A 14,248-nucleotide genomic window follows, 5' to 3' on the forward strand; every position below is an offset into this window, starting at 1 on the left:
TGCCTTTATTAGAACATCAGGATCACACTGTGCATGTCACGGAAAAGTAATACAGAACCAAAAACAGCTGACGCGTTTCACACTAAACGTATGAGTAAGCACTACGTTTAGTGTGAAACGCGTCAGTTGTTTTTGGTTCTGTATTACTTTGCCGTGACATGCACAGTGTGATCCTGATGTTCTAATAAAGGCACGAGAAATTTCATTTGGAGTGCGGCTGTCCAGAATTTTCTACTCACCTTGATTTGCTATATGCATTAGCCGGCACCTGGGGCTCTTCATTTCCTGGAGGAAAAACCTTTTTGTTTCAGCAAACCTACCTGGAGCGGTGGTAACCCCATCTCTTTTACCAGTACAGTTCTGTGCAAGAAAAATACAGTTCTACTTTTTTTTTTCTGGAACTGGAACGCACTGGAACTGCAAATGTGAACTATGCCATTGAAAACCTCCTAACCTACTTTCTATGCTTTTTAGATGCAGAAAAAATAAACGCACTGGAATGCATGTGGTGTGAACTAGCCCTTAGTTTCCTAGTGTAGCCATCCCTGCTGCTGATTCCTAACAGCATAACGCCATCATCTCACCTTGCATTGCCTGTGGTAGTGGAATATTTCAATAGGCATACCCTAGTATTGGATCATCTTAAAACTATAAGGTGCCAGAATGTGATTAAAATGATACTAAAATTTCATTTTTTTTATTTTTTATTTAAAAATAACAAACATGTTACTTACCCAGGTCATCCTCTTCTTGGGTCCCTCGCTGACGCTCCTGACCCCTCTCTCCTGCCCCCACAGCAAGCAGCTTGCTATGGGGGCACCCGAGCCGAGCCGCTGCTCTGTGTGTCTATTCCGACATGGAGCCGCAGTGCGGCCCCGCCTCCTCTCTCTCCACATTGGCTCACAGACTGTTGTGGACAGCAGTGGGAGCCAATGGCGCCAGGCTGCCCTCTCAGACAATGAAGAGAGAGAGTCTTGGGCAGCTGAGAGTCTCCTACAACATCACTGGATCGAGATGGGACTCAAGTAAGTATTAGGGGGGCTGCTGCACACAGGTTTTTCTAAGATTAAAAAAAAAAAAACCTTATAACTTTACAACCACTTTAAACTTATGCAAAACTGGGCGAGCTTAGCCTTGCAATCATAAAATGTGTATAAAGAACTCCAGCGCTCAAGCAGCAGCGCATCCAATGGTGTCACCATAATTCTTCGCCCCGTGCAGCCCTCCTCAGAATGGGAAATCTTCCACAAACGGTAAAAACACACAGGAAGACGCAGGGGTCTCCAAAGTTCTAAACAAAAGGGCAAGTTTACTGTCCATCAGACATTAGGGGGGTGGGGCCGGGACTGTGGCCTTTGGGAGTTGAAAATATCCCAGAATGAATGTAAATAATGCCTCACACTTTGTGGTCAGTGGGGGTAAAAATAATTGTCCAGTAGGCCCAGAAATAATGCCCCATAATCGGTATTGGTGGGAGGAATGGTGGCCCATCATTGGTGTCAATGGGAGGAATAGTACCCCATCATTGGTAGTAGTCAGGGCCGTCTTTAATATTGATTGGACCCCGGGCAAAAAAATTTTTTGGGGCCCCCTCCCATGCAATTTCACTCTCCACCTGCTCTGAGACATACAATAAATAGAAGCTGGACTTAAAATCAGTTTACTGTATCAGATCAGGCAGCAATTGTGATTGTGGTTGCCAGAGGATATAGCATATCATTACTGCTTACTGACTGGTTGCTAGAAGTTACAGCACACATTACAGCTCACTGATTAGTTGCTAGAGGTTACAGCAAATGATTTCTGCTTGTTAATTAGTTGCTAGAGATTACTGTACAGTAATACTGCTTACTGATTGCTAGAGGTTACAGCACATCATCTCCTCACTGCAGGGAAGCATGATATACATATGAATGCCACCTATATTTACATATCAATGCAGATGGCCACAGCTCTTTGCTTAGTAATGCCGCTGCTATTTACATATGAATGCCAGTTATTTACATGTAAACACAGGGTGTGCAGGTGAGTCATCTGCACACAACAACAGGGCTAAAACTTCAAGGGACAAGGAAATTTAAAGAGGAAGTAAACCCTGATGAGTTTACTTCCTCTTTCATTCCCTGCAAAGGCAAAGCATAATGGACTACTATGCATCGCATCGCATCGCATAGTAGCCCATTATGTGTCACTTACCTGACACAGGAGCCAGCGAAGTCGCCGCTGTCCCCTGTAGTCCGCCGCATCCATCTTGCTGGTGGCGTCTCGCAGCTCCGCCGCTGTCATTCGGTGAAGCCGCGATGACGTCACTCCCGCGCATGCGCACGGGAGTCGACACGCGCGGCAGCTCCATTCTTGGAAATGCCGCGCTCAGTGCGCCTGCGCGCCGCTGTCTACGGCGCATGCGCCGTAGACAGCGGTGCCCGTTTTCGGGCAAATATCTCCTAAACCATATAGGTTTAGGAGATATTGCTTGGACCTACAGGTAAGCCTTAATCTAGGCTTACCTGTAGGTCAAAGTGGTTTGTAAGGGTTTACAACCACTTTAAACTGGTGTAGTTGGCAAGTACGAGGCAGCTGCTTTGGGCCCCACAACAATGACAGTGCCCAGGGCAGCTGCCCCTTTTGCCCTGCCTTAAAGCGGGAGTCCGCCGGGAGTTCCGCCGTTTTTTTTTTAAAAGCCAGCAGCTACAAATACTGCAGCTGCTGACTTTTAAAATAAGGACACTTACCCGCCCAGCGCGCCCGTGATGTCGGCACCCAAAGCCGATCTCTCGATCGTCTCTCAGGTGCTGCCGCTGCCATCTTGGGTAATGGGAATCAGGAAGTGGAGCCTTTCGGCTTCATTTCCCGGTTCCCTACTGCGCATGCGCAAGTCGCGCTGCGCAATAAGGATGGTCCCACTGCCTCTGGGATCCGTGTGTTTCCCAGCAGGCAGCGGGGGACTTTCGGAAAGGGGCGTAATCTACGCCCCTTTCCGCAGATAGCTATGCCGGAAGTGGGTGCAGATACCTGTACTGTACAGGTACCTGCACCCCCTCCCCCCTGAAAGGTGCCAATTGTGGCACCGGAGGGGGGGGGGATTCCAATGAGAGGAAGGTCCACTTTAGGGTGGACCTCCACTTTTAAGACGGCCCTGGTAGTAGTATGAGGTATAGTGCCCCTATTCTTGGCGTCAGTGGGAGAATTTATACCCCACTGTTGGTGTCAGTGGAAGAAATGGCGCCTCATCGTTGGTTTTGAATAGTGGCCCATATCAGTGAGAGGCATTGTGTCGTAAGGGCTGGATAAAGGCGAGCAAAGCGCCGCAGTTTAGAGACCACCAACCTAGTGTATTACCACCATTAAAATGTATTGAATTAAAATTTATTAGTGTACTCACAAAGATGGTAGTAACAAAATGCATCAAATAACAAAAACTCCATTCGTGAGGCAAAGGAGTCTATTCAAACATGGCCCCGTAGGAAAGCTAACACTACCATGTAGTGTTAGGGAGGAGTCAGCAGTAGTGTATTAACAGTTAAAGCGTAGGGTTCTATGAGGTTAGATGGTAAAAAAAAACTTCAAAAGAAGGTCCACCTGTAAAGCAAATAATGAATACTTACCTGTCCCTCCACATTCTTCACTCTCTTGAACAGCTAAAGCTCCCCGAAGAATCGTTATCTGACACTTCTGAGAGTTCCGGATGCCTTGCAGTCCTCTGTTGTTGGATATGTTGGCCTCGTCACAGGACACAGAAGGGACTGAATCCTGGAAAAAGCTTTAGCTCTCCGAGAGAGTGACCGTGAGAAGGGCAGGTAAGTATTCATTTTTACATGTAGACAATATTTTGACATTTTAGTTCTAGCTAAAGTGCAATTGTATAAATAAAACCAACATGGGCAATATCAGTCTTAAACATTTATGCCGCGTACGCACGCTCGGATTTTCCGACGGAAAAATGTTCCACGGGAGCTCGTCGTCGGAAATTCCGACCGTGCGTAGGCTCAAATCGGACATTTTTCCATCAGAAATTTCCGTCACGCAAAATTTGAGATGTGGATCTCGAATTTTCCGACAACAAAATCCGTCGGTTTGTACACAATTCCGACGCGCAAAGTTCCACGCGTGCTCGGAATCAAGCAGAAGACCCGCATTGGCTATCAGACTCCATTTTTCTCGGCTCGTCGAACGTTCTATGACGTTCGGAATTTCCAAGATTTGTGCGACCGTGTGCATGCAAGACAAAGTTTGAGCCAACATCCGTCGGAAAAAAAAATCCATGGATTTTGTCGTCGGAATGTCCGATCAATGTCCGATCGTGTGTACGGGGCATTATGGTTAACACAAGCTGAGGCACTACACAGTGCTGATTTTGGGCAATGTTTTTTCTGACTCCATCGTTATTTGGTCGTTGGGTTTTCCATCTATAGACACAGTTGAGGCATCTGTAATGTTTTTCTCCACCTTGATGATCTGAACGGTGGTAGTACTGATGGTAACCTCGGTCTTGGTATTTGGTGTGATGGTTTCTTTCGAGGTGGTTGGCGACATCTTGGTCTCAGGTGGTGGCAACGCCTCCACAGTTTGGGCCATGTTTTCGGGTGCAATAACGGTCACCCAATTTTCTTTCTTGGGAAGCCAAATGGCTGCATACAAAGGTTCAGCAAAAGCTCCCTCAAACTTATGGAGGAGTATCATTGAGTCCGTCACACCATAGAATTCCACGGTTCCTCTCTGGTGGTCAATGTAGACGCCGATCCTTGAGAACTTCCCCGACTTTATTGGAATCTCCACGTCGCTGTGCCAGGCCGAGAACTCTTTGCTGTTCCACTTTAGGGTCCAGGAGAAGTCGTTGCCCGTTATGGTGCTGTTGCTCTCCGACCCCTTCCTGTCGATACATTTGTAAGTCACGCCAATGTACAAGAGGTCGCCTTTGAACTCGGCTTCAAAATAGTGGCGGCTCACGTAAAAACTTTCTGCGCTGAGGACCTGGCAGAAGTTTTCAAATCGTTCTGGGCATTCGGGGTATGACTGCTGCCAAGGGGAAGCGTTGGAGACTTTGCGGTTGTTTTGTAACAGTCTCAGGAAACAGTGAGCCGTCGCTGGGTCCCATGTAACATTCGATTTATCTGCAAAGGTAGATAGGAGGAAAAACAAAACAGGTATAAATATAAAATCGGACAATAGAAATAAAAACACATTTATAAAAAGTCCATAAAATAAGTGGTGCAGGATCTCGCTCATCCTTGCTCATCCATGTGTTTATGGACCTTGCTTTGTGCACTGGTGGGCAGTCATGTTGGGACAGGATGGAGACATCCCCAAACTGTTCCCACAAAGTTGGGATCATGAAATTGTCCAAAATGTCTTGCTATGCTGACGCCTTAAGAGTCCCCTTCACTGGAACTAAGGGGCCAATCCCAACCCCTGAAAAACAACCCCCACACCATAATCCCCCCTCTCCACCAAATGATTTGGACCAGTGCACAAAGCAAGGTCCATAAAGACATGGATGAGCGTTCACCTTTAACCATTTCCGGACCGCCCACCATCGTTATACGTCAGTACTTTGAAGGAGGATATCGTTGTTATGGCAGCAGCTAGTGGTCCGCTTTAAGACAAAAGTGGTCTCTGTGGCGGATTCGCCGCGAGATCACTTTTATCGGCGGCGGGTGCCCTCCGCCCCTTACCGGAGCCGCCGGCAGCGGCGCAGGTGATCGGATCCTTCCTGTGGCCTGACATGGAGATGAGTGAGGGGAAGAAGCCCCCAACCCGTCTCCATATCATTGCAGGGCGGAAGTGACATCAAAACGTCACTTCCGCCCATAGCTCTTAAAAGGGACATTTTTTTTTTCTTTTTTTAAATTACAAAATTATTATTTTTTTATTGTATTTTAGTGTAAATATGATATCTGAGATCTTTTTGACCCCAGATATTATATTTAAGACGTCCTGTCATGCTTTTTTTCTGTTACAAGGGATGTTTACATTCCTTGTAATAGGAATAAAAGTGAAATTTTTTTATTTATTTTTTTAACAATAAAAAGTGAAATAAATAAAAATAATAATTTTTTAAGCAAGCCCTGTCCCGACAAGCTTGCGTGCAGAAGTGAACGCATACATGAGTAGCGCCTGCATATGAAAACGGTGTTCAAACCACACATGTGAGGTATCGCCACGATCAGTAGAGCGAGAGCAATAATTCCAGCCCCTAGACCTCCTCTGTAACTCAAAAAATGCAACCTGTACAATTTATTAAACGTCGCCTATGGAGATTTTTAAGGGTAATGCCGCGTACACACGACCGGACGTTTCGAGGGACTAGGTCCGACGGTCTTTCGGCGGAGTTCCGACGGACTTTCCGAATGAACGGACTTGGCCACACACATTCACACCAAAGTCCGACGGATTCGAACGTGATGACGTACGACCGAACTAGAATAAGGAAATTCATAGCCGGTAGCCAATAGCTGCCCTAGCGTCGGTTTTTGTCTGTCGGACCAGCATACACACAAACAGATTTCTCAGTCCGGCAGAGTTCCGGTGAGAAAATTTAAAACATGTTCCATTTCTAAAGTCCGCCGGTGTCCCATCATATAAGGTCCCCCATCAGATAGTGTCCGCTGTGTACTGCGCATGCACAGTACACAGCAACACAGATTCCAAAAATAGCCGAGGATGAACGGCGCCTGCGCCGAGGATGAAGCGTGGCGAGCAAAGCCCTATGTCCGTTTGGATGGTGGGGCAACCACCTCCACTCACGGCGCAGGCGCCGTTCAGCTTCGGAAATTTTACGAAGCTTCTTGCCGGACTGAATATGCCAGAACACCGGATTTTTGGCAAGCAAAGGTCCGATGGAGCCCACACACAATCGAATTGTCCAACGGACTCGTTCCGTCGGACCTTTGCTGTCAAAAAGTCCGGTCGTGTGTACGTGGCATAAAGGTTTGTTGCCATTCCACGAGCGGGTGCAATTTTGAAGCGTGACATGTTGGGTATCAATATTATCTTTCACAAAAAAAAAGAAAATTGGGCTAACTTTACTGTTGTCTTATTTTTTAATTTAAAAAGTGTATTTTTTCCAAAAATAGTGCGCTTGTAAGAACGCTGCGCAAATACGGTGTGACAGAAAGTATTGCAACGACCGCCATTTTATTCTCTAGGGTGTTAGGAAAAAAAATGTATAATGTTTGGGGGTTCTAAGTAATTTTCTAGCAAAAAAAAACAGTTTTTAACTTGTAAACAAAAAAACTCAGAAAGAGGCTCGGTCTTCAAGTGGTTAACCGCCTATTCTTGGACAATTATCAGCCCTAAACAGTTTGTATATAAAAGTTACAGACAGCTCCAATTAGGCCGCACTTCTGTTCAATAAGAATGATCTGTATTGCCCTACAGCAAACAATGGGATTAACAAAAGTCAATTTCCAGTACTAATCTGAATATGATTGGCTGTAGACAAAAAAAGTTCTTATCACGACACTTTTATAAATCGATAGTATGGAGTTTGTGTACATAAGGAGTGAATATTAGATGTCTGTTGAAACTTTCTGCAATCCAAATTGCAACATTTTGGCGTTTATGAGTTTGTAAGATCAACAGAGGAAATGCTTGGCAGAGTTCATTATAATGCATTTAAAGTCACGCCCTCCACCCAGTATCACTATGTCCTCAGATAAAGATAATCTGACTGTGAGGGTGACCTACATACAACCCTGGGTATAAAGTTACAGCGTCAGCAACCACAGTAACCTGAGGAATGGCATTGTTACAAGGAAACATTGGGCGAATCCCAGCACCGCTCATTCAGGCCGTCTATAAAGGTGCAATGCAGGAAATATTTTAGGGCTCATTCAAAAATAAAAAAATAAAAATTATATATATATATATATATAAAATATATATATACATATACTCACACACACACACACAAATATACACTATAAACACACACATATAACAGCGGTTGTTGCAATATTTTATATCACACTGTATTTGCGCAGCGGTCTTTCAAATGCAGTTTTTTTGGAAATACAATTTAATGAATTAAAAAAAAAAAAAACAGTAATGTTAGCCCAATTTTTTGGTCTAATGTGAAAGATGATGGTACGCTGTCAGAATCGTGATCTTTATTCTAAGCAAAAAAAAAAAAATCACAATTCAGATTTTTTCCACAATTGTGCAGCTCTAATATTTATCCATACCAAATGACCCCAATGCTTAAAACCAAAAACGGTCAAGCCGGCCGTAGATGGACTTTACATGCAATCATTGCTAGCAGCTATTATAGCCGCTAGCGGTAATCGCTGTGTTCTCCTGGCGAGGAGGGCTCCCCCCCCGCCCCCCCCCCCCCCCGCCCACCTGGAGAACACAATAGCTCTGCAGGAGAGATTCCCCCATCAACCCTCATGCATGTTTACATTTTTTTTTTTTGCTAATGCATTTCATACATTGTTCCTTTTTTTTTAACACATGAAAAAGCACGCCAAAACACGTGCGGAAACACGCCATGGGATGCAAGCAGTTTAAAATATATACAGTAGATGTGAATGGGAAACTTTTACAAGCAGTAGCAGACCATGAGATGTTTGTGGAACAGGGATGCCGAATTTATAGAAAGCATGTCTGAGCACGCAGGAAGAGAGTTTAGCGCATAATTAGGATAAGGAGAACATGTTTATAATTCAGTCACCTGTGTTAAAGTGAACCTTCCCACCCACTTTTTCTCATTCCCTTCCTACCCGACTCCTCTCACATCATCAGAAATGTTGATTTTTATTTTATTTTTTGTATACAGTACATTTTACAAGGAAACACATCCCTGCACATCCTGGTTCCTGACCTAGGATTCAGGAAACGGTGTCAGAACCTCCTGATTGGCCATCATTGTAGAACTTCTGAACGTCATAAACGGTTGAATGGCGCTGATTAAGTCCTGTTGGCTGTCATTTCCCCTACACTGCTGTTCAATGCAGGGCAGGGGAGTTGTGGGACATGGCTTGGAACTGCAGGACTCTGGGGCTTGTATCAAAATCCAAGACAGTCCCGCAGAATATGGGACTGTTGGGAGGTATGGTGCTCTACACCTCGCAGCATCATAAGGGCAAACCAGCTTTCTTTTCCTGGTTGTGCAGCTGGCCCCCCCTGGCAGGCGCATCATTATGGGGCCGGCTGCAGGAACCCAGAAGAGACGAGCAGCCCCCTGATGACATCAGAGGAAGATGGAAACATGGATCTATGACTGGAGTTCTAGATGAGTAAGTATGTCTTTTGTGCACAACCCAACTATAGAGGTAAGTGGAGGTAAAAATAAATGTTGGGGGAGGGTGAAGTACATCTTTTAAGTGGAGGTCCAATCAAAAGCTTTTCTTTTAGTTTTGGATGGAGTGAGGAAGGATTGGAATAGAACCCAAATTGGGCCAGGGCTGTCTTAATAGCATCATGGGCCCCCGGGCAAAGTAATCCACTGGGCCCCTACCAGACTGCCCCATTGTATGCACCTACTCTCGAGAATTAAACTATATATAGTTGATAGAATTAAACCTATATTTATCAGTGCTTTCAATAAAATCACTTTTAAACAATATAAAAAGCATTCCATAAATGAAAGACTAATCAAGATAAAGGGCACAGTATAGGGGTGGGGGCAGAAGGGCACAATACGGGGGGGGGGTCAGGAGGGCACAATACGGGGGGGTCAAGAGGGCACAATACGGGGGGGGTCAGGAGGGCACAATACGGGGAGGGTCAGGAGGGAACAATACAGGGGGGGTCAGGAGGGCACAATACGGGGGGGGGCAGGAGGGCACAATACAGGGGGGTCAGGAGGGCAAAATACAGGGGGGGTCAGGAGGGCACAATACAGGTTCCAGGATGCTGCTCAGGACACTTTTGGGACAACTTAGTAAAAAGCGTGACTGGCCCAGCAAATCTGGGACAGTTTGCAAGTATGATGTAATGCAAGAGTATCATGGGTCCCTTATGCACCTGGGGCCCCTGTGCAGTGCCCATGCATTAAGACAGTCCTGAATTGGGTTTCTACTGCTATCTGAAACTCGTTAGAGAGATTTTACCCATTTCTGTTGTGGTAAAAATGGTTTCACCGGTCAGGTGAAGGAAAACCAAAAACTTGAACAGAATGAGAAGTTCAATAAATATGTTCAGTGAACTCATGTACAACCTTAAATGTAAAGGCTAATGTACTCTGTCTCTGTATCACTTACTGTCTCAGTGACAGGACAAAAAAAAAAAAAAGGAGGATGAATCTACCTGGCGGGGACAAAATAAAAACCCGACAAGGGTTCAAATCCTTCCCTGTTGAAAAGTTTTGACCAAATTTAAACTTTAATATAGGACTTGGAAAGAACAGATCTGGATAACTATCAAATAGCTCCAGTAGAATCTGACAACACCACCCTTCTCTGAATACAGATATTCATGTTTGTGGTAGAGCCAGCGGATCTAAGTTCTCTTCTCTTTAAAACAATTAGAATTTCTTTAAAATCACTCACATTTTAGGAACTCTTCTCTGGTCGAGGGCTCCGGAGCCGATATCCTGTGATTGGCAGGGACAATTGCCGACACCACGTTCTTAATCAGAAGCTCATCTGAAAAATGTAGCAAAAATGAACAATTGAGTTTCTTCTATATTTATATTTTCATTCATGGCACCCCTTAAAAGTATGCACAGTCTCAAAGCAGCCCATTTTAAAATGTTCATAAATATCAATGAGAAAACTGGGCCTGGGTCAATGCCCCCCCCCCCTTCATATAAGAGGTCGTCCATCATGTCAGAGGTCCTCCCATCCCATCAGAGGTCCCCTATCATGTTAGAAGCCGCCCCATCACATCAGAGGTCCCAACTTCACATCAGAGCCACTCCTTCACATTAGAGGTCCCAACTTCACATCAGAGCTACTCCTTCACATTAGAGGTCCTCCATCACATCAGAGGTCTCAACTTCACATTAGAGGTCCTCCATCAGATCAGAGGTCCCAACTTCACATTAGAGGTCCTCCATCAGATCAGAGGTCCCAACTTCACATTAGAGGTCCTCCATCAGATCAGAGGTCCCAACTTCACATTAGAGGTCCTCCATCACATAAGAGGTCCCAACTTCACATCAGAGCCAACCCTTCACATTAGAGGTCCTCCATCACATCAGAGGTCCCCTATCATGTTAGAAGCTGCCCCATTACATCAGTGGTCCAACCTTCACATCAAAGCCACCCCTTCACATCAGAGGTCCCAACTTCACATCAGAGCTACCCCTTCACATTAGAGGTCCTCCATCACATCAGAGATCCCAACTTCACATCAGAGCTACCCCTTCACATTAGAGGTCCTCCCTCACATCAGAGGTCCCAACTTCACATCAGAGCTACCCCTTCACATTAGAGGTCCTCCATCACATCAGAGGTCCCAACTTCACATCAGAGCCACCCCTTCACATTAGAGGTCCTCCATCACATCAGAGGTCCCAACTTCACATCAGAGCCACCCCTTCACATTAGAGGTCCTCCATCACATCAGAGGTCCCAACTTCACATCAGAGCCACCCCTTCACATTAGAGGTCCTCTGTCACATCAGAGGCCCCCTATCATGTTAGAAGCCGCCCCATCATATCAGTGGTCCAACCTTCACATCAAAGCCACCCCTTCACATCAGAGGTCCCAACTTCACATCAGAGCTACCCCTTCACATTAGAGGTCCCCCATCACATCAGAGGTCCCCCCTCCACATCAAAGGTCCCATTCAAATCAGAGCCCCTCTGAACATCAGAGTCCACCTATCATTTTAGAGCCCCCCCCCCAATCAAATCAGAATCTCCACACATACATTAGAATCCCACCTAAAAATGAGTCCCCCCATCACTATACGGTTCCACTTCACATCAGAGCCCTATCTTTTGGCTCCGGCAGCAGGCCCTGGGGAAAACAACGTCTGGGGGAGGCGGACTTCTAACTTCCATGATTATATGGGGTGGGCCTGCATGCTGCATGCCCTGAATCAGAGACCTGAATTGCCGTGGTGCAGATGAACCAACCGCCAACACCATACCAATAAATGGTATCCTGCGTCCTGGCCCTAGAGAGTCAGGGACATACATTGCCACCTTTCACAGAACACTGTGTATTTGTATCAATGAATACAAGGCACGCTGTGATTGGATGAGGCAGGACGGTGATGTCACGAGCGGCACAGGACCCAGAAGACCATAGTGATCACTGTAGTTGCGACGGCTACAGCAGTCTTCCAGGTCTTGTATGTAACGTGATGTTGCTGCCCCACATCATTCATTCAAACAACGCCATGTATTCATCGGAAAAAAAAGTGTTCTGTGAATGGAGCCTGTGCTAAGCGAGTGAGCCCTGTAATCACTATGCAAAATTACAAACGCTTGGAACAAGACCCAAAAGAGCATGGCAGTCGCTGTAGTAGCATTGACTACTATAGCGAGTCTAAGCTTCCACAGGTATGGGGTATGTATATTTACATTGGTCCAAGCTGGACCAATATGACCATGCAATTAAAAACTATGCCTGGAATTCAACTTTAACTTCCACTTTAACCACTAGGGACCTGCTTTGCCGGGACTATGTCTGAGGGGCGCGCGCGGCGCGCTCTGTGATCAGCGAGTCTATGAGACTCGCCTGATCACGGATCGAAGCAAGGGGTCGATCCTGACCCCTTACCACGTGATCAGCTGTCAGCCAATGACAGCTGATCATGTGACATGACAGAGCTGCTAATCGGCTATTTTTCCTCCTCGCGCTGACAGCGCGAGGAGAAAAAAAAAAGCCGATCACCGGCGGCCGTGATCGGGACATTAGTCCCGATCACGGCCAGCTTGTCAGTGCCCACCTGCCCCCTGCCAATGCCACCTAAATGATAAAAAGTGCCCCCCATCAGTGCCACCCATCAGTGCCCACAGTGCCACCCATCAGTACCCACAGTGCCACCCATCAGTGCCCACAGTGCCACCCATCAGTACCCACAGTGCCACCCATCAGTGCCCACAATCTGCCTCAACGACAGTGCTGCACCCCAGTGCCACATATCCGTGCCCATCAGTGTCATCTACCAGTGCCCATCAGTGCCGCCCATCAGTGCCCAGCAGTGCCACCTATCAGAGCCACCTATCGGTGCCACCTATCAGTGCCCATCAGTCCCATCTATCAGTGGTATCTATCAGTGTCCCTTAGTGCCACCCATCCGTGCCACCCATCCGTGCCACCCATCAGTGCCATCTTATCTGTGCCCATCTTTGCCCATCAGTGCCGCCTTATCTGTGCCCATCAGTACTGCCTTATCTGTGCCCATCAGTACTGCCTTATCTGTGCCTATTAGTGCTGCCTTAACTGTGCCTATCAGTGCCCACCAGTGCTGCCTCATCAGCGCATTTCAATGAAGGAGAAAAATGACCTGTTTGCTAAATTTTATAACAAACTATGAAACATGATTTTTTTTTTTTTTTTGCATCTTTTTTTTGTTTGTTTAGCAAAAAAATGAAACTCCCAGCTGTAATTAAATACCACCAAAAGAATTTGGGTGCAGTGTTGTATGCCCGCGCAATTGTCATTCAAAGTGCATCAGCGCTGAAAGCTGAAAATTGGTCTGGGCAGGAGGGGGGTTTAAGTGCCCAGTAAGCAAGTGGTTAAAGGGAAACTTATGGGAGCTGCCATTATTACCTTGCCTTTATTAGCACAAGATCCAGAACTGCAATCTAAAACCTTAATGGATCAATGACCTGGAACCAACGGGGCGGCTGGTGAAGTCTATTGTAACAAAGCAGTTGATTGTTGTGTGTGAAGTCAAGTGGAGACAGACCGAGCCTGCGCCTTAAACATGTAACTTCAACTTCAAATTGTTTTTATCCTCAGTTCTGTTTTTCAGTCACGAGGACATTTCACCAGCCTCTTACCGAGGTCATTTAGGTCGCTTAAAGCACAAAGTTTAAACATTTGCTCACTAAAAACGGTCAACCGACACGCCGTGTACCAAAAGGAGCCGATAACTATCCTGAACCATAATCTGTGTTGAGATTGTTTATCTGCCCGTGTCAAATCCATAATCATGTTCCTGTGTTTGCATGCAACGCTTGACGTGTTCTGTAAGGTGCGGTCATTGAGGGAAGGAATTTACCGTTGGGGTGGAACCGAATTATGCACTACAGAGCCTTACTAATGTATGCTATACACCCCTAACTACACCCCTAATACCATCATTACTAATGACACAAAAGTACAAAGTTATAATACAGTACTA

At 45.9% G+C, this 14,248-nt stretch overlaps 1 protein-coding gene across 1 annotated transcript in view; it reads right to left on the bottom strand.

Moving 5' to 3' along the window:
• Positions 1–3,344: 3,344 nt before the first annotated feature.
• TRIM16 (tripartite motif containing 16) overlaps positions 3,345–14,248 on the bottom strand; it is a 31,413-nt gene continuing 20,509 nt past the window's right edge. Inside the window, exons 5-6 of the mRNA XM_077458625.1 lie at positions 10,491–10,586; positions 3,345–5,111 (exon numbers count right to left, since the gene is read on the bottom strand). Coding sequence (XP_077314751.1) covers positions 4,339–5,111; positions 10,491–10,586 — 869 coding nt within the window. The 3' untranslated portion in view covers positions 3,345–4,338. The remainder of the gene's footprint in view (positions 5,112–10,490; positions 10,587–14,248) is intronic.

The sequence above is a fragment of the Lithobates pipiens genome, unplaced genomic scaffold (genome assembly GCF_037356315.1).
Source record: "Lithobates pipiens isolate NorthernLeopardFrog02 unplaced genomic scaffold, aLitPip1_a1.2 Scaffold_28, whole genome shotgun sequence".
Lineage (NCBI taxonomy): Eukaryota > Metazoa > Chordata > Amphibia > Anura > Ranidae > Lithobates > Lithobates pipiens.